This window comes from Muntiacus reevesi, chromosome 3 (assembly GCF_963930625.1).
Source record: "Muntiacus reevesi chromosome 3, mMunRee1.1, whole genome shotgun sequence".
Taxonomy (NCBI): domain Eukaryota; kingdom Metazoa; phylum Chordata; class Mammalia; order Artiodactyla; family Cervidae; genus Muntiacus; species Muntiacus reevesi.
The window spans coordinates 262,722,836-262,750,364 of NC_089251.1; the positions used below are offsets into that span (position 1 = coordinate 262,722,836).

General features: G+C 36.7%; 1 protein-coding gene across 5 annotated transcripts in view; it reads left to right on the forward strand.

The window, feature by feature from the left end:
• PMS1 (PMS1 homolog 1, mismatch repair system component) overlaps window positions 1-26,629 on the forward strand; it is a 106,511-nt gene extending 79,882 nt beyond the window's left edge. The window contains exons 7-13 of one of the 5 annotated variants that reach the window (XM_065931919.1): window positions 1,670-1,792; window positions 2,607-2,750; window positions 2,902-3,791; window positions 16,024-16,506; window positions 20,320-20,450; window positions 25,326-25,486; window positions 26,285-26,629. In XM_065931919.1, coding sequence (XP_065787991.1) covers window positions 1,670-1,792; window positions 2,607-2,750; window positions 2,902-3,791; window positions 16,024-16,506; window positions 20,320-20,450; window positions 25,326-25,486; window positions 26,285-26,449 — 2,097 coding nt within the window. In that variant the 3' untranslated portion in view covers window positions 26,450-26,629. Of the gene's footprint in view, window positions 1-1,669; window positions 1,793-2,606; window positions 2,751-2,901; window positions 3,792-16,023; window positions 16,507-20,319; window positions 20,451-25,325; window positions 25,487-26,284 lie in introns of those variants that run through there. The other 4 variants (XR_010662519.1, XM_065931922.1, XM_065931920.1 and 1 more) reach the window with 4 other exon arrangements.
• Window positions 26,630-27,529: the final 900 nt, after the last annotated feature.

Below are 27,529 nucleotides of genomic sequence, written 5' to 3' on the forward strand. Positions count from 1 at the left end.
TTGAAGAACAATCAGGGGAGTATATTATTTATTTATATTTTGCCTTTGGTTTTTGTTTTGCTTTTTACTTGAGTAATACTTGGGTATAGAATCTTATAAGGCCTATCTAATTTTTTATTTTGTTGCACTGATTTGGTCTCTTACAGAGATTTTTCTCCCTACAAGCTAGCCTGATTTTCAATTTTTGTAATATTTTATAAGACTTTGGCCTTTGATTTTAGTTTTCCATATAACTTACTGTGTGTTAGTTCTTAAGGTTATCTATCTTAAGCCATTTTTAAACCTCAGTATTTGGAAGTACTACTATTTATTCAGTGGCCAAAAAGATGGTGTGAAGGAAAAACACTAGCAGTATTACTGATGTTTTCTTCATTTTAATCCTTATTCTTACCTATTCTGGTTTTTTTTCCTCCCATCAACAAGCCCAGTAAGTCTTTCAGAGGCTGAACAGCTTTCCCTGAAGCTCAGCAGGTGCTTTAAGAAGGCTCTCATATTACTTGGTAAATTATGCAACCATTTATAAGGGTTGTGAAGTTTTATAGTTAATTAAGTAGTTTGATTTTATAATGGATTATCTAGCTCTATGTATTAACTTTTTTTTAATTGGCACAGTTTGGCACTGTGACAATAACGCACTTAGTGTTCTAAAGTTGGTAATGCATCCATCTCCTTAAACACTTATTTCCAAGGGCAGGGGTAGCCACAGACATAGGTGGCAGCCCACAGCCTGTGTGGGTAAGGAGCCTCATGGTTTCTGCTTAACTAAAAATAGCAAAGCCCCTGACACTCTTGCTTTTTTAAACCTAAGCAGAAAATTTCTCATTATTACTGTTTCTTAACAGGTTAATAAAACATCTGATTCCAGTTGTTTCAGATAAGAGATGATTATAGGCCTGCATTTTGAATAATTTGACCAAGATCATATTAGTAGTGCAGCCGGAGTTTAAACCATGTCAATCTGGCTCTATCCTGTATTCCTAACAGTTCTTTGTATTATCTCTAAAAGTAGGAGCATTTTCCTTGCTTTCTGTTCCCTAAATCTCTCTCCCTTCTCACTGGTATTTTTTCTAGGATCCTTCTTTATTTTACCTCTCCTTTTCATACATTTGTGAAATAGTTCTCTAAACAAAAATGAAGATAATGTACAACATTGTGATGTGTCAAAGAGCAAGAGATCTTTTTTCTCAGTAATGAAAACCTAGTCAGATTGACTTAATGGCATACTCAAAGATAGAAACATCTACTTCTTTACAGAAAATGGTGGCTGAAAAGAAAAGGGTAAACAGCCAGAGGAAAGTTACAATGTAAGGGAAGAAATTTTTTTCAAAATAGTAGGAGATAGGGTTGAGCAGAGAGCAGCAGTATTTATACTATATGTCCTGTGAGACAATAAGATGTGTAGTCATGGAACTTTAATGAATGCCAATTTTCCCTTAAAATTGAAAGAAGGGAGAGTTAGAGGCTGAGAACACCAATTTAACATGCTTCAGTAATTTAAGTTTAATGCTCATGACATGGTTATCAAGTAGTATATGGCTCTTTAGACCTTAAAATGAAAATCCGTTTGTTAATTTTTTTTTATACCTTTAAATGTATATACCAGATCCATGGAATCATGTTTATTGTTGACATTGCATATAAGTTCTATAATTATTTATTACAATTATAGATTTTCCTAAGTGGATTTCTTCCAAAGCATGATGCAGACCACTCTTGCACAAGTCTTTCAACCCCAGAAAGGAGTTTCATCTTTATAAACAGTCGACCAGTACACCAAAAAGATATATTGAAGGTAATCTTTTTAAGAAAAAAGGAATTTGTCAGCTTCTTTTAAGGACTACTTGTAAGAATTTGTTCTAAAATAAGGAAAAGAAAAAATAGATATAATATGGGGATTCCCTAGTGGCTCAGATGATTAAGAATCTGCCTGCAATGTAGGAGACCTGGGTTCAATCCCTGGGTTAGGAAGATCCCCTGTAGTAGGGAATGGAACATATGACTCTTCACCACAATTCTTGGTGAATTATTATCCTTATTTATAGTGAAGAAGGTCTTCTCTTGTGGCTCAGCTGGTAAAGAATCCTCCTGCAGTGCGGGAGACCTGGGTTGGGAAGATCCCCTGGAGAAGGGAAAGGCCACCCACTCCAGTATTCTGGCCTAGAGAATTCCATGGACTGTATAGTCCTAGGGGTTGCAAAGAGTCAGACATGACTGAGTGACTTTCACTTTCATAGTGAAGAAACTGAATTGTTAGTGACTACCTTAGACCACAAAGCCAGGAAGTAACAGAATTTAAATTTGAACCCAGGACTTTGAAAACATCCATGACACTGTGATCTTTTCCATGAAGTCAGTTGCATTGGATACATGCTTGCACTTCATGTTAAGTAAATTCAAAGCCTCTAAATGAGCATTTGTATTTAAATACTACTTTTCCTAATAAACAGTTACATCCACTCAGTTTCTCAGTTGAATATGCATCTTCTGGTGGTATTTTAAGGATAATATTACTTAAATAATGCTATCTTTATTTATAAATACTTTAAAGAATAATAATACTTTAGTATATTTCTGTCATTTTTTGTCTTCATTGCATGTATTTCTAGTTAATCCGACATTATTACAATCTGAAATGTCTAAAGGAATCTACTCGCTTATATCCCATTTTCTTTCTGAAAATTGACGTTCCAACAGCTGATGTAGATGTGAATTTAACACCTGATAAAAGTCAAGTATTGTTACAGAATAAGGTAACCTTTTCTAGATAATTTTTTGTGTTAAATTATTTATAAACTTATGCAGTCCTAGCCATTTTCATGTGAACAAGATTTACTTTTCTGTATAGATTTTTTAATATTATTTCCATAATTTCCCCTAATACTTGTTAATTTGTATTTTTAGGAATCTGTTTTAACCGCTCTTGAAAATCTGATGACGACTCGTTATGGATCACTACCTAGTACAAATTCTTATGAAAGTAATAAAACAGATGTTTCCTCAGCTGACATGGTTGTTAGTAAAACAACAGAAACAGATGTGCTTCTTACTGAGATGGAGACATCTGGAAATAATTATCCAAATGTTGATACTTCAGCCATTCCTTTCCAAAATGATGTGCATAATGATAAATTTGGGGAAAACACTGATTATTGTTTAAATCATCGGGTACATATTGGTGACCATTATGATGATCATTTTAATAGTGAAAATTCTAGCATTGATAAGAATGATGGAAATACATTTAAAGAAATCCCAAAGAATAATTCATCTTGTGAGGACACCCAAGAGGAGTATAGTGAAACTTGTTCTGTGGATTCTGTTGAGCAAGCCCAATCAGCAAATGGCAGTAAAGGCCATAGAGATGAGAGTGGGAAAAAGGAAGAAGCAGCAGTTCCTGAGAAGTCTTTGGAAATTTGTGTAGATGACTGGAGCAAGGGAAATATGCTTAATTCTAGAGGAGAAAACATTGAACCTGTGAAAATTTTAGTGCCTCAAAAAAGTTTAGTGAGTAATGTAAGTAGTAATAATAGTAATACAAGTCCTGAACAAAAGAATCTCTGTGAAAGTTCCTGTAACAAAAAATCAAACGTGGTAGATAACAAATCTGGACAGCTTACAGCTTATGATTTAATCAGCAATCGAGTAATCAAGAAGCCCATGTCAGCAAGCGCCCTTTTTGTTCAAGATTGTCGTGCCCAGATTCTCACAGACAATCCCAAGACCAGCTTGGAAGATGCAGCATTGCAAAGTGAAGAACTGTGGAAGACATTGAGTGAAGAGGAAAAACTGAAGTAAGTTTCCAGAGCTCTCATGTGACCTGAATGCTAGGATATTTCCATTCTATATGACTCACTGGGTTGAAAAAGCTTCTTTTTCTTCTTATTTATGGAAAAGCAGAATGGAAAATACCTTTTGGCTTGTCCTAGAGTACCTTTTTGGCATCACTTTTTGGGGGGTTAATTTAGAAATTTTTACGTTTCTTTTTCTTTTTTTTTTTTTTTTGCTTTTTGCTTGTTTTTTATTTTGGTACAAAAAAGCTACTTTCTGGTTTAAGTTTGTAATTAAAATTTTTACATTCTTAAGACTACCATTTTCTTCTATTTCTTTTTTATACTAATCTTTCTATTACAGGACTTTTTAAAACTTTTCTATTAGAACAGGGTTTCTTTTTTAATATCTTGAATATTTCCTTTTTAAATTGCTCTTTAAAACATGTAACAATACAAAAAGTATAACATTGTTGCAGATTTAATTTAGTGATCTTAATACTCTTCCTATTCAGTATAACTCAAAAGACTTTCTTCTAAAATCTTTTATTTATTGCCAACTTATAAACCATGGTGGGTTTGGAGGGGTAGGTAAATAGGTGGTTTGATCTCTTATTAAAAAGCGACATATTTTTTGCCATTTTTAGATCAAATGATCTGAATAAATTAAAAAAAAATATGGTTGTTTCTTGTTGACCGAAGACACTTGCTATAATCACAGGATGTCATGTTTTGAGTGATTTAGCTCACCAGAAAATGAAAGAGTGCAATTATAGTTCCAATCATATATTTTTACCTAAGGCATCTCAATACTGTGTCAGACATCTGGGAAAACTTTTAAATGTAACTGGTCATCCAGAGTTTATATTTGGTGATAAACTACATGGATACTTGACCAATTGTTTTTCTTTTTTTGTTAGCTTATTCAGTCATATAAAAACACTATCAATATTAAAGTAATAAAGGTCACTATTAACACCAATAGGCAAAACCAAGTTAACTTCTACATTTTTATTTTTTTTAGTGGGGATGGTGGTTGTGTTTTTTCTCTTAACATATATATATATATGACATATATATATTTTAATATGTATCTATAAAAGATAGACATATTCTTTTAGTTAGTTTATTTAAGCTTTTATTTTGCATGAAGATATAGTTAGTGAACAGTGCCTTGATAGTTTCAGGTGAACCACAAAGCAATCCAGCCGTATATACACATGTATCCCTTCTCTCCCAGACTCCCCTCCCATCCAGGCTGCCACATAACATTGAGTAGAGTTTCATGTGCTATACAGTAGGTCCTTGCTGGTTAAGATACTCTTATTTTAAGTAGAGCCGTAATACAATTGTCATCACTTTCTAAAACATGAATTTCTTAATCTTCAGTGTTCAAATTTGATTATTTCCTAAGTGTCAAATTTTAAAAGTTAAGTCAAGATGCAAATGAAAGTCACACATTATTATTATTTTTATTAGTTTTACCTAAATGACACATTCAGTTTAAAGATGAGAGCGTTTAAGTTTTAATACAGCAAGCCCATGAAGATTAAATTGCATTGATCAGGAAGTGATGCATTTAGAGTTGTCTAAGAATAGAGGAAAAAAAGCATAGGTGTTCCCAGTTCTCATGGAAGTAGGTACAGTGCAGCAGCTCAAGGTAGCTACTCCCTTTCAGCCTCAAAACAGCAGTTATTACCCTGGTTTCAGCATTGTTTCTCCTTGCAGGCCCCAAGGTGTTAAGGTCTAAGGGTTATGGTTAATAGACCTCATCTAAAAATGATCAGGCAGTGTTCTGGAATTCAAAGTTCTCTCTTATTGCCATAAGGTAAACAGAAGAGCATTGTTGAAGACCTCTGCAGCTACACCTGGGTTCAAACCTCAGTTCTTTTCTAGCATTATGTAAAAATGTGTGCACAGTAACTATGGGTTGTTGTGAGGATTAAATAAGATATATTATGGGTTATAAATGACTAGCACATAATAAATAATGTTCATGATGTTAATCAGAGTTTTTAATCTGTGAAAGTAAATTTCTCTCTTGTGATTGACATTATTTTTCATTTGCTTATTCAAGATTAAATTTAATTTGGAGGTCAGAAATAGAAACCTTGTGGAGAAAATTTAGGTTTCTTGGGATCAGAGAGCTTAGTACATGTCACAGAAAGCTCTATTAGAATCTTCCAGAGTCAGAGTCTGACAGTCATGGCAGACCAGGTTGAAAATCATGATTAGTGAAAAGGTAGAGCAAAAATGTTTAACACTCAAGAATTGCATTAACTACCATTTCTCTTTTGGTCTTTACCTTAGAATTCTTTTCCATGGTCTTAAGTTCTACAAGGACTGCTAAGGAATATGAGAGCAGTCTCCTACAGATAATCAATCCTTCCGTCTATTCTTTTTCTTTTCTTTTTTCTCTTGTCTCCAGTTTTTTTCCCCACCCTTTTTCCTCCCTTCTTTCTTTCTTCCTTCTCTTCCTTTCCTCTCCTGTCTTTTCTTTCCTTACTTCTTTCAATTAGGAAATACTTAGGCTTCCCTGGCTCAGACAGTAAAGCGTCTGTCTACAGTGCAGGAGACCCTGGTTCAATCCTTGGATTGGGAAGATCCCCTGGAGAAGGAAATGGCAGCCCTCTCCAGGTCTCTCGCCTGGAAAATCCCATGGATGGAGGAGTGTGGTAGGCTCCATGGGTCGCAGAGTCGGACACGACTGAGCAACTTCACTTTCACTTTCAGGAAATACTGAGAACATTCTGTGTACAAGGCCCGTGTACTCTAGCTAATCATTTCAGATACAGTGATAAAGGATAAATAAAACATACTTTCACCAATCAAAGTGCAATCTTAAAGAAGCAAGAGTTATGAAAACACTTAGCAGTTAGACTTAATCATATCTATAGGACAGAAGATACTTCCTGAATAGAAATTGATCAGGATGGTGTAGAGAATTTTCTGTGTAGAACAGCTAGAAGGAAGACAGTGTTATTGAGGAATGGAATGTATTATGAGGGAGTGTGGTAAAGAAGGGCTTCCCTGGTGGCTCAGCCAGTAAAGAATCCATCTGCAATGCAGGAGACCTGGCTTCAGTCCCTGGGTTGGGAAGATCCTCTGGAGAAGGGAACGGTTACCAAAAACAAAGATCCTGGGATCTAGTCAGGTCAGATCATGGAAGGTTTGAAGAGTTTTGAATAAGACCTAGGATCAGGGTTTTCTACCAACAGCTTAGGATAGACTTACAGTAGAAGGTTCCTACATTTTAAATTTTTTCCTTTGTGGATTCCTCTCCCCACCCCACCCCACCTTGCTTTCCTCTCTTTTCCTCTAGTGGGTTAGAAACCACTTTGTCCTCCTACTAGTATCTCAGTCAGTTGACTTGAACTTTTGTTTGTAGTAGCCGTGAATATATTTCTACTTAGAATAACTAAGAATAATATTGTAATTGGGATAATATTGAAAACGGTAAATAAACTTTGTAATTACATGTAATCTTGAGACAGAGACACTTGAGTTGATTAGTGATAAATCAGAATTAGTATTTTTCATTTAAGCTATTACTAAATCCCTTAATGACATAAAGTCAAAGATAACAGCTGTTTTTACTTAATATTTACTTAATATTCCTTTGGACATAACTTTTTATATTTCCCAAGGGACTAATTAAATTGACTTCTTGAATAAATCAAAAGATTAGTATCATGTGTGAAAATTTGCACATTATAATTAATTACAAATGGTAACCTTCATCTTGAACTCACTCCACTGTAGGAGAAAAATTTGAATTTGAATCTCCAGGGGCTAAAAATACATATTTGTAGTACTAATTGAAGGTTAACTATATTGAAAACTTTGTGCATTGTAACTTAGAATTTCAGATTCTAAGTGGAAATGGAAGAAAATAACATTAATAATTATGAACATGGCCTGCCTAGTCAGCAACTGTAAGAAGCATTTTTCATTTACCTAGTTTACAGTGAAATAAAGTCTTTTTTTTTACATTCTTATCCAGCTAATGTTTCTTTATTCAACAAATACATACTGAGTACAAACTGCACAGTATACATGTCTCTTCTGTTTTAGTCTCACTTTCTACATTTAATACCATTCTCCCAATAGTATTATTTTTATTTTCTAATACATACCTATTCAAATTTCTCCTTTAAAACGTATGTATGTTACCTACAATAGAACTCAGCCAGTTTCTTAAGAGTTTCTAAAGATCAGAATTACATTCTCTAGTCTGCATTTAAAAATGCATTTAAAAATCTTTTTAGCAAGGTGGCTTAAATAATTACCAGTCTTTAATCAACTGTGTGCCCCATTCATTATAAGATAGGTGTTTCTTGATAGAAAATAATGATACCATATATTTATTATCATTTACTAGGTTCCAGGAACTATTCTAAGTACCTAAAACATTTTAACCCATTTTATTCCTCACATCAAAGCTATGAAGTATTTAAGATGTATATTATCTAGATATTACAGATGAGCCTACTGAAACACAGGAAAGTTAATTCATTGTGTTCAGCTGCTAAATGGCAAAGACAGGCCAGGCAGTCTGTCTCTGAGGTCTGTGCTCTTAGCCAGTACAATTTGCTGAATACAAATAGCGGTTCTTAGTTCTAGATTTGTATTAGAATCAGCCATGGAGCTCTCTAAAAACACTACTGCCCAAACTCAGCCTGTGTATGGAGAATTGGAAACTCTGAGAGTGAGACCAGTAGAAAACAGATAATATAACAACTATACAAGACTGTTTTTGGCCCTAGAAGTTCATTTTATCCCTGTTATTATTAATCAGAATAGAAAAGATCATTTAACTTTTTAACCCAGTATAATTTTAAAAGGTCAATTATCTTGGACCTTTGTGTTCAGTTTATTTGAACTTAGTTTTTTTTTTTTTTTGCTGACTCTAAAATGAGAAATAGTAACTGAAAAAATTAACATTTAGCTATAAAACTAAATTATAAATTTAATCATAGAATTTTTATTTCGAGCGTTACTATTAGACTGACCTTAATTTTATTAGTATATAATTACTAGGGCTTCCATAGTGGCTCAGTGGGAAAGAATCCTCCTGCACAATGCAGGAGAAGTGGCTTTGATTCCTGGGTCGGGAAGAGCCCCAGGAAAAGGAAATGGCAACCCACTCCACTATTCTTGCCTGGGAAATCCTATGTTCAGAGGAGCCTGGCGGGCTAGTCCATGGGCTTAAAAGAGTAGGACAGGACTTAGTGACTAAACAACAATATGATTACTAAATGTATGTAAGTTTTGTTGTGCTCAGAGCATCGTTTCTTCTATGTTGATGTTACACCACATATTTAAGGAATTCTTCAGGTCTAAAATTGACTCCTTATTGTTTTATTTAATTATTTCTTTTTTTTCTTTCTTTTTGGTTTCCTGTACCTTAAATGATTTTTAAACTGGGTAAAATTTAGCTGCTGTGAAATGCATAGATCTGAATTGTATGTAGATAGTTCAGTGCATTTTCACGTGTGCACACCGATGAAACCACCACCACAAACAAAATACAGAACATCTTCAGCCCAGAAGGTTCATTAATGTCACCTAGAAGCCAGTCACCACTTGCAGCCACTGTTTTGATTTTCGGTCACATTAGTTTCATTTTGCCAGTACTTGAACTTCTTACATGTAAAATCATAATGATACGTACTCCTTTGTGTCCTGCTTCCCCCAACAAAATGTTTTTGAGGTTTTTATTCATGTTTATTGAATGTATCCATATACTTTATTCTTTTTAATTGATGAACAGTACTCAGTTGTGTAAGTATACCACAATTTGTTTTCTCAGTCTCCAGCTGATTAAAATTGTGTTCTTTCCAGATTCTGGATATTATTAACTAAGCTGTGTTGTTTAGTTTCTGAATATTTGGAGTTTTTCTAAATATCGTATTGCTGTGCTGTGTGTGATGAGTAGCTTAGTCATGTCTTACTCTTTGTGACCTCTTAGATTGTAGCCTACCAGGCTTCTCCATCCGTGGGATTTTCCTGGCAAGAATACTGGAGTGAGTTGCCATTTCCTACCTCAGGATCTTCCCATCTTTTTTGTCTCCTGCGTTGGCAGGCAGATTTGTTACCACTGTGCCACCTGGGAAGTCCACTAATTTATTAATTTTATCATGGACAGGTAAAATGCTGTTAGATTTAAATCTTTTGAAATTTATTGAGAATCAAGCCCAGCAGCATATCTTGAAGAATGAACATCTAAAAAGAATCTGAATTCTATAGTTAGATGTAGTGTGCTAAAATGACAATTAAGTCAAGATAGTTGGTACTATCACTAAAATGTTCTTAAGGCTTTACTTATTTTTGTATTTTGGTCTAACTGTCATTTCCTAACGGAGGGGCACTAAAGTCCCCAACTGTGATTCTGGATGCATCTCTACTTTTAGATCTGTAAGTTTTTGGTTCTCATAATTTGAAATTCTTTTCTTAGATCTATGCATATTTGTGATTGGCTTACCTTCCTAATGAGCCCTTTTGTGATTATAGCATGTTCTTCTTTAATCTGTGGTATTATTTCTTGTTTTGAAATTGATTTCTCTTATATTACTATAGCTGCTCTTTTTTTTTGCTTACAATTTGCATGGTTTATCTTTTCCATTCCTTTACTTACTTTTTTTTATTTATTTATTTTTATTAGTTGGAGGCTAATTACTTTACAATATTGTAGTGGTTTTTGCCATATATTGACATGAATCAGCCATGGATTTACATGTGTTCCCATCCCGATCCCCCCTCCCGCCTCCCTCCCCTCCCCATCCCATCCCATCCCTCTGGGTCTTCCCAGTGCACCAGCCCTGAGCACTTGTCTCATACATTCAGCCTGGGCTGGTGATCTGTTTCACCCTTGATAGTGTACTTGTTTCAATGCTATTCTCTCAGAACATCCCACCCTTGCCTTCTCCCACAGAGTCCCAACATTCCTTGACTTTCAAACTATCTGTCCAACCCAGCTCCTTTCACGTTGCTACTTCTACCCTGTATCTTGGAGTATGTGAGATCTTGTATGTGCCATTTTAGAGTGGAATTTCCTTCAGCCCTCTGGCTCTCTTGAAAGTAAGCCCCACTAACCTTCAGAGCCATACACTCTGGGCCTCTCTTCTTGTGCAGGCCTCTGAGCTAGGATCCCTATGTGGGGCTTGGAGCCTGTGCTTCTAAGGTGATGAATATTATCCTCCTGTTGGTGGGTCAGAGCTTCTCTGGTGGCTCAGTGGTAAGGAATCCACCCACCAATGCAGGAGACACAGGTTCAATCCCTGGGTGGGGAAGATCCCTTTGAGGAGGGAATGGCAACCCACTCCAATATTCGTGCCTGGAAAATCCCATAGACAGAAGACCACGGTCCATGGGGTGGCAGAGTTGGACATGACTTAGTGACTGAGCACACACGCATTCTGGGGTTCTGGGTCTTGATTATGCCATGACTGTTCCTCCCACCCATGCCACTGTGGTTACTTCTTTCTGTCTTTAGTTGTAGAAAATTTCTGCTGGTCTTTAGTTCATTCTATTTGATAATTACTCTGTGTGTGTGTGTGTGTGTGTGTGTGTGTGTGTGTGTGTGTGTGTGTGTGTGTGTGTGTGTGTGTGTGTGTGTGTGTGTGTGTGTGTGTGTGTGTGTGTGTGTGTGTATGTGTATTAGTCACTCAGTTGTGTCTTACTCTGGACTATACTTGTAATTTTGTTGTGCCTATGGCAGGCGATCTTCTGGAAGAGGGCAGATACTCCAGTATTCTTGCCTGGAGAATCACATGGACAGGGGAGCCTGGTGGGCTGCAGTCCATAGGGTGGCAGACAGTCAGACGTGACTAAAGTGACTGAGCACACATGTATGGGAGGAGATGAGCTCAGGATCTTCCTACTCTACTTTGTTGGCCACACCTTTGCACCTCTGAATTTTGCTTTTCAAATTCTGTCTGCTGGTCTCTGACTTTCAAATACAATAGTCTGTGTAATGTAATAATTGATACGGTTTTGTTTTGGTCTACCAGTTTTCCTGTTCCTTCTCAGTTTTGTTTCTCTGTTCCTCCTTGTTTGTGAAGAGAGACGCCTCTTTAGGGCTGCATGAATATAATTTCATATTTAATTTTAAATTCCTTTATTGGCTTTGCCAGATTTTTTGCTTTGGGGAATATATTATACATCCTTAATTTATCATAATCTACCTGATCAGGGCATAGCTTTGACTATGTATACCTTTGTCACCAATGTGATATCACTTCTTTTTAATACACTGAGTAGGTTTGTCATAGCTTTTCTTGCAAGGGGCAATTGTCTGAATTTCATAGGTGCAGTCACTGTCTGCAGTGATTTCGGAGCCCAAGAGAATAAAATCTGCCACTGTTTCCACTTTTTCACCATCTGTTTGCCATGAAGTGATGGGACAGGATGCCATGATCTTCGTTTTTTGAACGTTGAGTTTTTAAACTTTTTCACTGTCCTCTGTCACCCTCATCAAGAAGCTTGATAGTTCCTCTTCACTTTCTGCCATATGGGTGGTGTCATCTGCATATCTGAGGTTGCTGATATTTCTTCTGGCAGTCTTGATTCCGGCTTGTGATTCATCCAGCCCAGCATTTCACATGATGTACTCTGCATAGAACTTAAATAAAAAGGGTGACAATATACAGCCTTGATGTACTTGTTTCCCAATTTGGAACCAGTCCGTTATTCCATATCCAGTTCTAAATGTTGCTTCTTGACCTGCATATTGGTTTCTCAGGCAGGTAAGGTGGTCAGGTATTCCCATCTTTTCCTTCAAGAATTTTCCAGTTTGTTGTGATCCACACAGTCAAAGACTTCAGTATAATCAATGAAGCAGAGTAGGTGTTTTTCTGGAATTCCCTTGCTTTCTCTGTAATCCAGTGGATGTCGGCAATTTGATCTCTGGTTCCTCTGCCTTTTCTAAATCCAGCTTGTACATCTGGAAGTCCTTGGTTCACGCACTGTTGAAGCCTAGCTTGAAGGATTTTGAGCATTACTTTGCTGGCATGTGAAATGAGCACAGTAGTTTGAACACGATTTGGCATTGCCTTTTTCTTTGGGATTGGAATAAAAACTGACCTTTTCCAGTCTTGTGGCCATTGCTGAGTTTTCCAAATTTGCTGGTATATTGAGCAGCATTTTCACAGCATCATCTTTTAGGATTTGAAATAGCTTAGCTGAAATTCCATCATCTCTACTAGCTTTGTTCGTAGTGATGCTTCCTAAGGCCCAGTTGATTTCACACTCCAGAATGTCTAACTCTAGATGAGTGATCACATCATCATGGTTATTTAGGTCATGAAGATTTTTTTTGTATATTTCTGTGTTTTCTTGCCACCTCTTAATATCTTCTGCTGCTTTTAGGTCCATACAATTTTTGTCCTTTATTGTACCCATCTTTGGCATGAAATGTTCCCTTGGTATCTCTCATTTTCTTGAAAAGATCTGTGGTATTTCCCATTCTGTTGTTTTCTTCTATTTCTTTGCATTGTTCATTTAAGAAATCTTTTTTTTTAATCTCTCCTTGCTATTCTCTAGAACTCTGCATTCAGCTGGGTATATCTTTCCCTTTCTCTTTGCCTTTCACTTCTTTTCTCAGCTGTTTTAAGGACTCCTCAAACAACCACTTTCCTTTTTTGCAGTTCTCTTTCTTTGGGATGGTTTTAGTTACTGCCTCCTCTACAATGTTATGAACCTCCATCCACAGTTCTTCAGGCGTTCTGTCAGATCTAATCCCTTGAATAATCTATTTGTCACTTCCACTGTATAATCATAAGGGATTTGATTTTGGTCATCCCTGAATGGTCTAGTGGTTTTACCTACTTTCTTCAATTTAAGTCTGCATTTTGCAATAAGGAGGTCGTGATCTGAGCCACAATCAGCTTCTAGTCTTGATTTTGCTAACTGTATAGAGCTTCTCCATCTTTGTTGCAAAGAACATAATCAGTCTTTTTCAGTATTGACCATCTGGTGATGTCCATGTGTAGAGTCGTCTCTTGTGTTGTTGGAAGAGGGTGTTTGCTATGACCAGTGTGTTCTCTTGGCAAACCTCTGTTAGCCTTTGCCCTGCTTCATTTTGTACTCCAAGGCCAAACTTGCCTGTTACTCCAGGTATCTCTTGATTTCCTACTTTTGCATTCTAGTTCCCTATTGTGAAAAGGACATTTTTTTGGTGTTCTCGAGGGTCTTGTAGGTCTTCATATAACTGTTCAACTTCAGCTTCTTTGGCATTAGTGGTTGGGGCATAGACTTGGAGTACTGTGTTGCTGAATTGTGTGCTTTGGAAATGAACTAAGTTCATTCTGTCACTTTTGACATTGCACTCAAATACTAGGGCATTTCGAGCTCTTTTGTTGACTATGACGGCTACTCCATTTCTTCTTAGGGATTCTTGGCCACAGTAGTAGATAAAATGGTCATCTGAATTAAATTCACCTATTCCTGTACATTTTTGTTCACTGATTCCTAATATGTTGAGGTTTACTCTTGCCATCTCCTGCTTGTGAAAGTCGCGTAGTCATGTCCGACTCTTTGTGACCCCGTGGACTATACAGTCAGTGAAATCCTCCAGGCCAGAATACTGGAGTGGCTAGCATTTCTCTTATCCAGGGGATCTCCCCAACCCAGGGATGGAACTCAGGTCTCCTGCATTGTGGACAGATTCTTTACCAGCTGAACTACCAGGGAAGCCCTGGTTGACCATGTGCAATTTACCCTGATTCATTGACCTAACATTCTAAATACCTATGCAGTCTTTACACCATCAGAGTTTACTTTCACCAACAGACACATCTACAGTGGAGCATCATTTCCACTTTGGTCCAGCCTCTTTATTCTTTCTGGAACTATTTCTCCCTTCTTGTGCAGTAGCATATTAGACACCTACTGACCTGAAGGGCTCATCATCCGGTGTTACGTCTTTTTGCCTTTTCATACTGTTCATGGGGTTCTCCAAGCAAGAATACGGAAGTGGTTTGCAATTCCCTTCTCCAGTGAACCATGTTTGTCAAAACTCTCTACCGTGACTCATCTGTCAAAAATCTATTAAATATTTGTTTGAAATTCAAACATCTGTGTCATCTTGTGGAGAAGGCAATGGCAACCCACTCCAGTACTCTTGCCTGGAAAATCCCGTAGACGGAGGAGCCTGAAATCCATGGGGTTGCTAAGAGTCGGGCACGACTGAGCGACTTCACTTTCACTTTTCACCTTCATGCATTGGAGAAGGAAATGGCAACCCACTCCAGTATTTTTGCCTGGAGAATCCCAGGGATGATGGAGCCTAATAGGCTGCTGTCTGTGGGGTCGCACAGAGTTGGACACGACTAAAGCAACTTTGCAGCAGCAGCTTGTCATCTTGAAGATTATTTCTACTGTTCATTTTTTCTCTTTCCCATAACTAACATTGTTCTGTTTTATTGCTTGAATGTTATGTTTTGCTTGTATAATGGACATTTTTGAGGATACGTTGCAGAAACCCTGGGTTCTGTTATCTTCTGAAAAACATTGGGTTTTGTTCTGTCACACAGTTAAGTTACTGACAGGTCACCTGGAGCTTGGGGAGGCTTTGTTTTATACTTCCTTTAGGCAAAGACTTTAAATTTTACTGTTAGTCTTAGGTCAACTTCCTTAGTTCTAGAATATAGTTGTCTGTTTTTTCCCTAAGAAGTAGCCCTTCTCCAATTTTAATTGAAAGCACAAACTGTTTTCCGAGTCATCTAATTATATGAAACTTAAACTCCAAGCTCTTCTTTCTTTTGCAGCAGGCAGCTATTGAAATCTCTGTTTAGTTCATTTAGGGTCTAGTGCTTACTTTCCTCTATAGATTCTCACACACAGGATTTTCTGAGATTTTCTCCCTCAATTTCCAGTTGTTTTCGAAGCAGGGGGTTCTATGCTCTGATAACTCAGTCTATTATGAGTTCAGCTTTCTGACTGAGGTCTTGCTATTCTTCCATAATGCTGGGGACTGCATCTGGTTAAAAGTGGTATAAATGTGGATCTCTTCAAGGGTTGAATCCATTCCAAATTCTCTTGCTTTTCAGTACTCTTCAGTGCCTGTATTAAATACTTGATTTCTTTATTTTGTTCACAGCTTATCATGGTTATAAATGGGTGAGTTGGTGCAATATGAGTCCCTTTGCATTACTGTGCCTGGAATGCCACCTCTTTATTTTTTATAACATTACTTCAGATGGTTAATATATTTCTCATTATGACTTTATTAGATCATTTTTATATCTATTCATAGATATGAAGAGAAAGCTACTAAAGACTTGGAAAGATACAATAAGCAAATCCAGAGAGCCATTGAACAGGAGTCACAAGTATTAAAAGATGGCAAAAAAAGGATGAAACCCTCCAGTGTTTGGCATTTGGCACAGAAGCACAAGTTGAAAACTTCGCTATCTAACCAGCCAAAACTTGATGAGCTCTTTCAGGCCCAAATTGAAAAAAAAAGGAACCAAAACATTAAAATAGTTCAGATCTCCTTCTCTATGGAAAACTTAAAAAAGAATTTTGATACACAGAAGAAATTTGACTTAGAAGAAAAGGACGAATTTTGCTTGGTCCACAATCTCAAGTTTCCTGACGCATGGCTAATTACATCCAAAACAGAGATAATGTTGTTAAATCCATACAGAGTGGAAGAAGCTCTGCTATTTAAAAGACTTCTTGAGAATCACAAACTTCCTGCAGAGCCACTGGAAAAACCAATTATATTAACAGAGAGGTATGGTGAAGTAATATTTTTTTTTTTACTCTTAAAAACATTTACTAATTGAAATTGAAGGTGAAAGGTTGGATTCCCTAGTATGGAAAAGTGATATTTATTTAAAGAAATTGTATAATTTGATTTCTAATATTTAGTAGAATTAGTTGCTTTTAAATAATTTTAGACTTTTCTAGATAGTTTATTTCTGCACTTAATAAATAGTAAGCTCAGTCCCCCACCACCAGTACGTTAGTAACTTCCCCAGGGTAATTCTGACATTGGATTGCCATGGCACTTCTTCATTGTGTAGTCTGTTTTAACATTTCAAACATATACCAACATAGAATTATACAGTAATTGCCTTTATCAATAGTTACCAAGATTTTCCCACATTTCCTTTGTCTGTCCTTGACATTTATATATGCACATGTATGTTTTTCCTTTTGTTAAAGAATTTAGAATGATTCCCACCTAAAATAGTTTTCGGTGTATCGCTAAAGTGGCCATTTTCTTACTTAGCTACAATGCCTTTTTTCATACCCTGCTGCTGCTAAGTTGCTTCAGTCGTGTCTGACTGTGTGTGACCCCATAGATGGCAACCCACCAGGCTCCCCCATCCCTGGGATTCTCCAGGCAAGAACACTGGAGTGGGTCGCCGTTTCCTTCTCCAATGCGAAAAGTGAAAGTGAAATTGCTTAGTCATGACCAACTCTTTGCAACCCCATGGCCTGCAGCCTACCAGGCTCCTCCATCCATGGGATTTTCCAGGCAGGAATACTGGAGTGGGTCACCATTTCATACCCTATACAATATAATTCATTGGAATTGTTTCTCATTGTCTCAAAATGTGTTTTTGTATTTTTTATATTAATTTACATCTAACCCAGGTCCAGCCATTACATTTTGTTATATATTTTAAATCTTTTCTAATATCATACCATTAACTCATTGTGGATACTTAGTCACTTACTTGTTAGAATATCCCATCTCTATTGGTCTGTCTTGTTTCCTTGTGGTGATGTTTAACTTGTTTTTCTCTCACCCATTTTTAAATGGATATTAGTTCAGGAGGATTGAATAGATTTAGATTATACTTTCTGGTAAGACTGCTTAATAGGTGATGCTATGTGCTTCATATTCCATCACATCAAAAGGCACTCATCACTGGGTTCAGGGAAGCCTGGTGTGCTGCAGTCCGTGGGGTTGCAGAGTTGGAAACAACTGAGCGACTGAACTGAAATGAGCTACTGACAACCTGACATTCCACCTTAAAGTTCCCGGTTAACTTTTCATAATGGTTTTATCCACTGGTGATTATTGCCTGCACTAATATTATTATAGATTATAAAATGGGGTATTTCCTGTTCATATCCTACATGAGCAAATTGTTTTTTCTTAAAAGAAATAGCTATTAACTAAAATACTAACATTTCACTTTTTTATACTTAAGATTTCTTTTTTTAGCCTTACATAGGTAGAAGAAGTTATGATAAAGGAGGTAACCTAAAATTTAAAAGATGTGAGTTTGTTTTGTAGGACAAAGTTCTGTATCAGAACGTACAGAAATAAATCAAAACTCATTTTAAAAATGTGTTCAAACCCTTGTGTTAGTACAGACACTTCCTCCAGAAAGAAAAACAGGGCTAGAAACAGAAAAACATTTGATAAAGCTGTCTTTGAGTATAAAATTTCAAATACATTCTAGCTCTTTTTAAGGGAAGAGAGAGAAAAGTACTGTCAAATTTTTTAACTGTTTTAATTAAACCTAAGGGTGTATTAATTTTTTAAAATTCTTCCTTTGACAAATTCCTAAGCCAGTTTAAAGAGAATACTGCAGTAGTAATCACAGTAACTGAAGTCCAGTGTCTTTCACAGTATTCTCTTTAAACTGACTTAGGAAATTGTGAAAGGAAGAATTTAAAAGAATTAATACACCCTTAGGTTTAATTAAAACAGTTACAAAATTTGACAGTACTTTTCTCTCTCTTCCCTTAAGAGCTAGAGTGTATTTGAAATTTTATACTTGATTGCTTTTCTAAATGATGTTTGTAAATTTTCATTTATATCAAAAATCTTTTTGTGCTTGTACGAATTACAGGCTTTTAAAAATATTTTTCTTTATGATTTCTATTATAATCCATTAAAACTATTAAAATACAGTACATAGATTAAAAATTACATTAAAATTATTATTTGGGTCCATACAACCTGAGAATAGTCTTTCATATTTGAATAGCAGCAAAACTTCATCCAAAATTGTTTTCCCCTTAAATGTAACATCCCCATCATAAGTTTTTAAAAACTAAGTCATAAATAGGATAATTATGTGTTGGACTGTTTTTGCATCAGATTTCTAATGCAGGTTGTATCGTTTATCTCTCAACAGAATAATTTAGAGATCTATAAAATACAAAGTAAGAGCTCAATAATAATCAGAAAAATAGCTAATATTTATTGCACTCTTACTGTATGATAGGAACTTCCCTAAGCTTTTTGCTTTCATGATCTCATCTTCACAGTAGCCTACTGAGAGGTATCCACATTTTAATGAGGAAACAAGTACAGAAGCGTCAGGTACCTCACCAGGGTTCATGCACTCAGTATGTAAGCAGCATGTGTGAGACTCCAGTCTTGACAGAACTGTGGGTCCTGCACCACTGCTCTCTGTACTGTCTCATCCCCACCACCACTGCCTGCTCTCAGACTGATCTTCTGAATCCTGGGCTGCACCAGACACAGCGCCTCTGCTGTGTGGTCAAAGTTCTCCTCTCTGCGGTATCTGCTCTCCTCAGCCTTTCAGAGGTGATAAGCAAAGACATTATCTATTCATTGACTTTTTCGAGGAGTTCAGGATTTTAATGAACAAGTAGCAGCTTATCATCCTGCACCAGATAGAATGTGGAACAGTGCCTTACACACCTACCATATGGTGGGTGTCAACAGATGTTATTGTGTATAACATGTTTTGAAGCACCCTGAGCAGGCCTAAAACCAATATGAAAGGTTAATTTCTGCCCTAGATAATCTTTCACCACCTCAAAATTTTGTTTAATGCTTTTACCACTCAGAACCATGTCATAGGCCACCTTTGGCAAACATATCATACCTATAGTATACAGGAGGAATCTCTCCAAAGTCCTGAATTATTAAATTTTTAAGTTCCTGGGAGAAAAGGTTACATGCTTATCTTCTTCTTATTGAAGAAGCCTTGGCTAATGACAGAATATTATGCAAGGTGGACTGCGTCAATAACTTGACAGTATATTGTGTCTGTGTAAATTAAGGTATAAAGTGGCATTATTTATAAATAAAGTTTTCATTTGTATTATATCGAAAGCACTTTTAAAATTTCACATTTAGTTTGTAAAGTTGCAGAAGATAGAAACTGGCTTTTGTGTCTATTCTTACTTTCTGTACTCTGTATGTGGTAGGTCTATGAAGTATTGAAGTAAAGTTGCTCAGTCGTGTCTGACTCTTTGCGACCCACCCCCATGGACTGTAGCCTACCAGGCTTCTCCCATGGGATTTTCCAGGCAAGGGTACTGGAGTAGATTGCCATTTCCTTCTCCAGAGGATCATCCCCACCCAGGAATCGAACCCAGGTCTCCTGCACTGTAGGCAGACGCTTTACCATCTGAGCCACTAGGGAAGTCCTCTATGAAGTATTAAATGTAAAAGCAGTAAAGTTTCTCACAGGGCTTCTTACACCATTGTATTTTGGTTACTGATAATAACACTTTTTAAAGGACCTTCAGATTAACTTTTTTCCATAAATTCTCTTATTTCACTTTAAATATTTAAGAAGTTAAAGGGCCTTAATTTCTTTTTCAGTCTTTTTAATGGATCCCATTATTTAGAGATTTTACAGAAAATGGCAGCAGATGACCAGAGATACAGTGGATCAGTTTACCTGTCCGATCCTCGTCTTACAGCAAATGGTTTCAAGATAAAATTGACACCAGGTATGATACTATGGTTTAATATTTCCCAAGTCAGAAAAATAAATCTTGTTCCAAAAGTTACTTTTGGGTTTCATAGTTTCCAGATATGATGGTATGGTTTTGTCTTACCAAAAGTATAATGTCAGCTGTATAAAAACAGTGTATTTCTAAAAGGTCACTTCTGCCTGAAACAAGCAAGTTTGGCATATCTTTCAGTCCATTGCTTTATGTTTAGCATTTTCATAACTAACTAGCAACTATAATTTTTGCCATTCTTTGTCACAACATGCATACTGCCTGCTGTGTCTAACTAAATTATTAAATACTCCTTAGCTGATGAAGCAGAAATAAACATGTAGAATACTGGAATCAGCTAACAAAATTGGACATCTCTTTTTCTTTTCTAAAATGATTTACTTGTTTTCCCAATGAGATGTCTAACATCAGCAGTCTTACTGTTTGGAGAGTGAATGATTTGCTTCCATGGCTTTGCTATCAGTTCAGTTCAGTCGCTGAGTCATTGTCTGACTCTTTGCAGCCCCATGGACTGCAGTACGCCAGGGTTCCCTGTCCATCACCAACTCCTGGAGTTTACTACTCAAGCCCATGTCCATCAAGTCGATGATGCCATCCAACCGTCTCATCCTCTGTCGTCCCCTTCTCTTCCTGCCTTCAATCTTTCCCAGCATCAGGGTCTTTTTCAGTGAGTCAACTCTTCACATTAGGTAGCCAAAGTATTGGAGCTTCAGCTTCAGCATCAGCCCTTACAGTGAATATTCAGTGTTGATTTCCTTTAGGATTGACTGATTTGATCTCCTTGCAGCCCAAGAGACTCTTCAAGAGTCTTCTCCAACACCACATTTCAAAAGCATCAATTCTGTGGTGCTCAGCTTTCTTTATGGTTCCAGGCTTTGCTGTAAAGCCTGTTATAACACTGTTTGTTTACTGGAAATTCACCAGGTGAGGAGAAAAAGGAAAATTTATCTGGCTAGGAGACTTCAGTTTTCCTGGCTGGCCTCTTCTCTGTTCTTTCATAGTTTCCATACGTAACTGCCTCTGCCCTATCTACCCCTGCTTCCCAGGTGGCGCTAGTGGTAAGGAACCCATCTGCAAATGCAGGCCAGTCTTATCCTGTTACTTTGCCTTCTGTCTGGTATCAAGAGGCACAAAGGTTCCAGGACGAGTGATTCCACTGTCGCCTGGCCCACTCGCCCCCTAAACTTCCCATGCTCAAAGTGTAATTATTATGTGCATGGCACTAGTCTGTAAGTATTACATGTACTAATTGATTTGATCTTTCTAAAGGCCTATGGTTCAGTTACTGTGCACATTTTTTACAGTTAGAAACATCAAGGCAGGAGAAATTTAGTTTGCTTAAGTATACAGAATTAATGATAGAACCAGAATATGAACCCAAGCAATCTGCCTTTAGGGAGGTGGGAGTGGGGTTCAGGATGGAGAACACATGTGAATCCATGGCTGATTCATGTCAATGTATGGTGAAAATCACTACAATATTGTAAAGTAACTAGCCTCCAACTAATAAAAATAAATGGGAAAAGAAAAACCTAGCTCTTAATTTATGTTGATTTCCTATTAAAATTGATACATTTTCTTCATGAAGATCAGTTAGCATAGTACATGCCAGTGGTATGTGTTTAAATTTTCTCTTCTCTTCCCATTCTTCAGCGCCTCCTTTCTGATTTGAACTGACTTACACTCATTTTTTGGGGAAACAGTGGAAACAGTGTCAGACTTTGTTTTTTTGGGCTCCAAAATCACTGCAGATGGTGATTGCAGCCATGAAATTAAAAGACACTTACTACTTTGAAGGGAAGTTATGACCAACCTAGACAGCATATTAAAAAACAGAGACACTACTTTGCCAACAAGGTCCATCTAGTCAAGGCTGTGGTTTTTCCAGTAGTCATGTATGGATGTGAGAGTTGCACTATAAAGCTAGCTGAGTGCCAAAGAATTGATGCTTTTGAACTGTGGTGTTGAAGAAGACTCTTGAGCATCCCTTGGACTGCACGGAGATCAAACCAGTCCATCCTAAAGGAGATCAGTCCTGGGTGTTCATTGGAAGGACTGATGCTGAAGCTGAAACTCCAATACTTTGGCCACCTCATGCGAAGAGTTGACCCGTTGGAAAATACCCTGATGCTGGGAGGGATTGGGGGCAGGAGGAGAAGGGGACGACAGAGGATGAGATGACTGGATGGCATAACCTACTCAATGGACATGAGTTTGAGTAAACTCTGGGAGTTGGTGATGGACAGGGAGGCCTGGCATGCTGCAATTCATGGGGTTGCAAAGAGTCGGACACGACTGAGTGACTGAACTGACCACTCATTTTTTAGGTCCTCCTATAAATCTTTTTTCCTCAGGGCTTCTGACATTTAAAAATTTATTTGAAGTATGAATCAAGGAGTTTATGTATATGTGTAGCAAGATATTTTTTTCTTAGTCTATTTTCCTAAATAACTTTGTGGTATTGGTGGCAAGTACTTTTTTCTTCATGAAAAATGTTATCACAGGAATTTTTGTTTAAGTTGGGATAATTAGCCTGTCTGTTTCAGGTACATGTTTGTTTTTGAGTTACCCAATAAGTTTCTATTTCAGGGATACATTCAGCTCTTAACTTGTAGATAGTGTTTTTAAGTCCTATAAATGTGGGGTACTTTACATAGCACCAAAGATATAAAAATGAATAAGCTAGTCATCTGCAAGCTGACTTGATTTGGGTGGAATTTACTCAGATTATCATCAGCATTGTTTCTCTTCTCTGTAGCAGATCAAGGTAAAAATATTCATGTTTCCTTTCTTCATTTTTTTTTAACTGTTTTTTTCTTCATTATTTTTGGTCATTTTTTTTTTTAAAGACTATTTCTCAGTCTTTTAGTGAGTTTTACTATATTGGACTAACTTTTGATCAGCAGTTTGCCAGTTGCCAGAAAACATCTTTACATAAAAGCACTTGAAAGAGAGGAAGAATACATAAGGCTTTAAGGAAGAAGATTCTTAATGTGACCTTAAAGAAATTTGATTGTTAATGAGAATAGCTTTTGTTCTATATCAGTAAGAATTACCCATTTTGGGAACTGCAAGCTTGTCAGACCAGACCTTATTAAAGTATTTTCAGAAAATTGGGAAGCATTTCACAGAATTTTATGAAAACTTCTTGAACATGATTCTAAATGTCTCTTTAAGTTTTCCGTATCTATATTCTGCAAACACAGAGACTAACATATTGTTCAATTTCCTCATTTGTTCCCATATACTTTATACCCGGGCTTCTCTGGTAACTTAAGATGGTAAAAGAATCCACGTGCAATGCAGGAGACCTGGGTTCAATCCCTGGTTTGGGAAGATCCCCTGGAGGAGGGCATGGGAACCCACTCCAGTATTCTTGCCTGGAGAATCCCCATGGACAGAAGAGCCTGGTGGGTTACAGTCCATGGGGTGGTAAAAAGTCAGACACACTGAGCGGCTAAGCACATAGCAGTTTTTACCCATATCCACAAAATTTTCCTGCATTCATGTAGTAAGTATTGGATGTTCCAGTCTAACCATACTGCAAATAATATAGAACTAGCAATAATGAAAAGTCTCTTGACTGATAAATTTTACTATCTGTATACATATAAAAAGATGTTTACTGGAATATTCTGCTACTTCCTCTTTGCCTATCTAATCCCTGTTTCAAGTCCCATTTAAGTTCAGTTGGTTGCTCAGACTCTCATGTTGTCTCCCTTTACTGAACTCTGTATTTTATCCCTGAACACTTGATTATGTATCTTCTTATATTATTCTCCAGTTGTTTCCTGGGAGGAACATTAGGATGTGCACTCTGTTTATTATACCACCAGTGCATCTGCCATTCAGGTCAAGGAACTAGTCTGTAAATGGCAGGTTAGGAATGGGTTCATTGACATCTTCAGGACCTGAAACTCTTCAAGCTACATCACTCCTCTTCTAAAATTTTCCCTTTGATAAGCTTATCCAACATCAGACTATCTCTTTTTCTTTACCTATAGGTAACATCTTGTGGTCTGCAATTTTAAGAATACTGTTACACAGATAGAGCCAAAAAACCCAAATCTTTGCTATTTTCTAAAAATCAAAATGTGTTCTAAAGCTAAATTTGATTCTTGGGAATGCATGTTGTTAATGTTATTTTACCCCATTATAGATCCACTGATGTTGCTAATTTTTAATCACTAAATTAAAGAAGTTCAAATAATAGATAAGTCAGATTTAAACATTATTCTAAAAACTAAACATTAGTATTTCATTTCCTCAAACTGCTAATATATTAATAAGTTACTATAGTGGTAATCATTCTGTAGCTTATATGTATATTTATCAACACTTTGTGCACCTTAAACTTACACAATGTTATGTGTCAAACACATCTAAATAAAGCTGGAAAAAGATAACTATATTTTTATAATAACTTGTAAGATAAACTAATCTTCAAAATAATTCAGGCTTTTAGATACTAAACCAGTAGGACAGAATTTGAATAGCAACAGTTGTTAAAACATTTAAGCCAGTTTTATTTTAATAAATATCATGGGACTCCATTTTCTCTCCAAAGTAAGAAATGTTCTAAACAAATGTAGGGAACAGAACAATAATATCTGAGATTAAATGATATAAAGTACATGTGGTTTCTTTGAGCACTTATGACTTAATGTGAATGTGAAATCCTATGGGAAATTATTATTTGTTCTTCAACTAGGGAACAAAACTTTTTCCGACAATATTAGATTCTAATGAATGTTCACCAAATATTTTAACAGTGATTTTGCTTTTCTTAGACATTTTCTGGAATACAGTTTAAACAAAATTTAACTATATGTGGTTTTATTTTTTATTTTTTTCTTTTAGGAGTTTCCATTGCTGAAAACTACTTGGAAATAGAAGGAATGGCTAATTGCCTTCCATTCTATGGAGTGATGGATTTAATAGAAATCCTTAATGCTATATTAAACAAAAATGCAAAGGAAGTTTATGAATGTAGACCTCGCAAAGTGATAAGTTATTTAGAGGTATGTATTATTAGCTTATGTAGATTGGCTAGATTTTAAGATACTTAACTCTTTCTTAATAGTAAATGATTTCAAAATCCTATAAGGTTTGTTATCTGTTTACAAGAGGAAAAGCTGCTTAAATGTCACCTGGAGGAAACTTTCCCTAACCATACTGTCTTTATCACATTACTCAGTTTAATTTTGTGCAATTACTTGCTGATATTTTGTCTTTTAAAAAAAAATTTATTTATTTTTAATTGGAGGATAATTGCTTTACAGTGTTGTGTTGGTTTCTGCCATACATCAACATGAATGAGTCATAGGTATACATATACTCCCTCCCTCATGAGCCTCCCTCCCATTTCCCACCCCATTCCATCCCTCTAGCTTGTTTAGGTTATCTTTTTATCATTCTGCTTCTCTGCACTAGAATGTCAGTTTCAGAAGAGCAAAGTGTTAGTTGCGCAGTCATACCCGATTCTTTGCAACCCCATGGACTGCAGCCCCCCAGGCTCTTCTGTCCATGAAATTTTCCAGGCAAGGATACTGGAGTGGGTTGTCATTTCCTTCTCCAGGAGATCTTCCCAACCCAGGAATCGACTGAGCTCCAAGGGAAGACCAGAAGAGCAAAGACGTTGCTTTTCTTGTTCTCTGCTGTATTTGTAGAACCTACAGCAGTGACTAGCACATAATTGTTGTGTTGAGTGAGTGAATAATTAAAGAATATAATCAATCGTCAGTCTTCCTATTTGCCAGTAAAAACCTGTTTTCTGCTTCAGGTATATGACAGTAAAACGTACGGCTTTCTCTCCACAGGGAGAAGCAGTGCGTCTGTCTAGACAGTTACCCATGTACTTATCAAAAGAGGACATCCAAGATATTATCTACAGAATGAAGCACCAGTTTAGAAATGAAATTAAAGAGTGTGTTCATGGGCGCCCATTTTTTCATCATTTAACCCATCTTCCAGAAGCTACATAATTATGTTTAAGAAAATTTGTTACTATTGAAGTCAATATGATCATAAAATAATGAATCAGGTTTAAACTATCTGTGTACTATCATGTGTTAAATGGTTGTTTTGTAAATAAGGAATCACTGGCCTGTTTGTATATTGAAAATTTTTTTTAAACTATAAAAAATTAATAAACTAATATAGACTGTTAATTCATTTTATTCTCAAGAACCAACCTTCGTAATAACTATTGGTTATAAGCTCTAAATTGAAAAATACTTAACTGTTCTTGGGTGGTTGATTGACTCAGTCCAGTGAGTCAGCTGTTCTCATCAGGTGATTCCAGTACTTTGGTCATCTGATTCAAAGGCCTGACTCATTGGAAAAGTCCCTGATGCTGGGAAAGATTGAGGGCAGGAGAAGAGGGCATCAGAGGAGGAGATGCCTGGATGCTGTCACTGATGCAGTGGACATGGATTGGGCAAACTTCAGGAGATGGTGAGGGACAGGGAGGCCTGGTGTGCCACAGTCCAAAGAGTCATGACTGGATGACTGAACAACAACATGGACTAAATTGTATCCTCCACATTTTTCAGGTGAAGCTCTGACCCCAAGTGAGATGGTATTTGCAGATGAACCTTTTAAAGAGGCAGTTAGGTGTAGTGAGGGTGGGGCTGGGGCACTCCTGGTGGGATTAGCGCCCTTATAAGAAGAGATACCACAGAGTTTGCTCATTCTCTGTTATCCTTTCACCAACAATCCCAACTCTTATTCCAGCTGCTGGACAGAGAGAAAAAGTGGCCCTCTCTAATCCAGGAGTAGAGCTCTTACCAGAAACCAATCATGTCAGCACCTTGACTTAAACTTCTAGCCTCTAGAACTATAAGAAAATGCCTGTTGTGCTTTTTAAAGTCCAACCTATAGTATTTTGCTATGGCAGCCTGAACTAATACACGGCGTTCCATGCTCTGCAGGGAAAAATAAAACATTCACCTGGAGTATCTGACAGAAGTTATCAATCTTGTGTAAAGGAAAAGGAGAAAAGGAACGGGGTAGGGGAAAAGTAAGGAAATACAATTTAGAGAAACAAGATAAAAGATAACTTC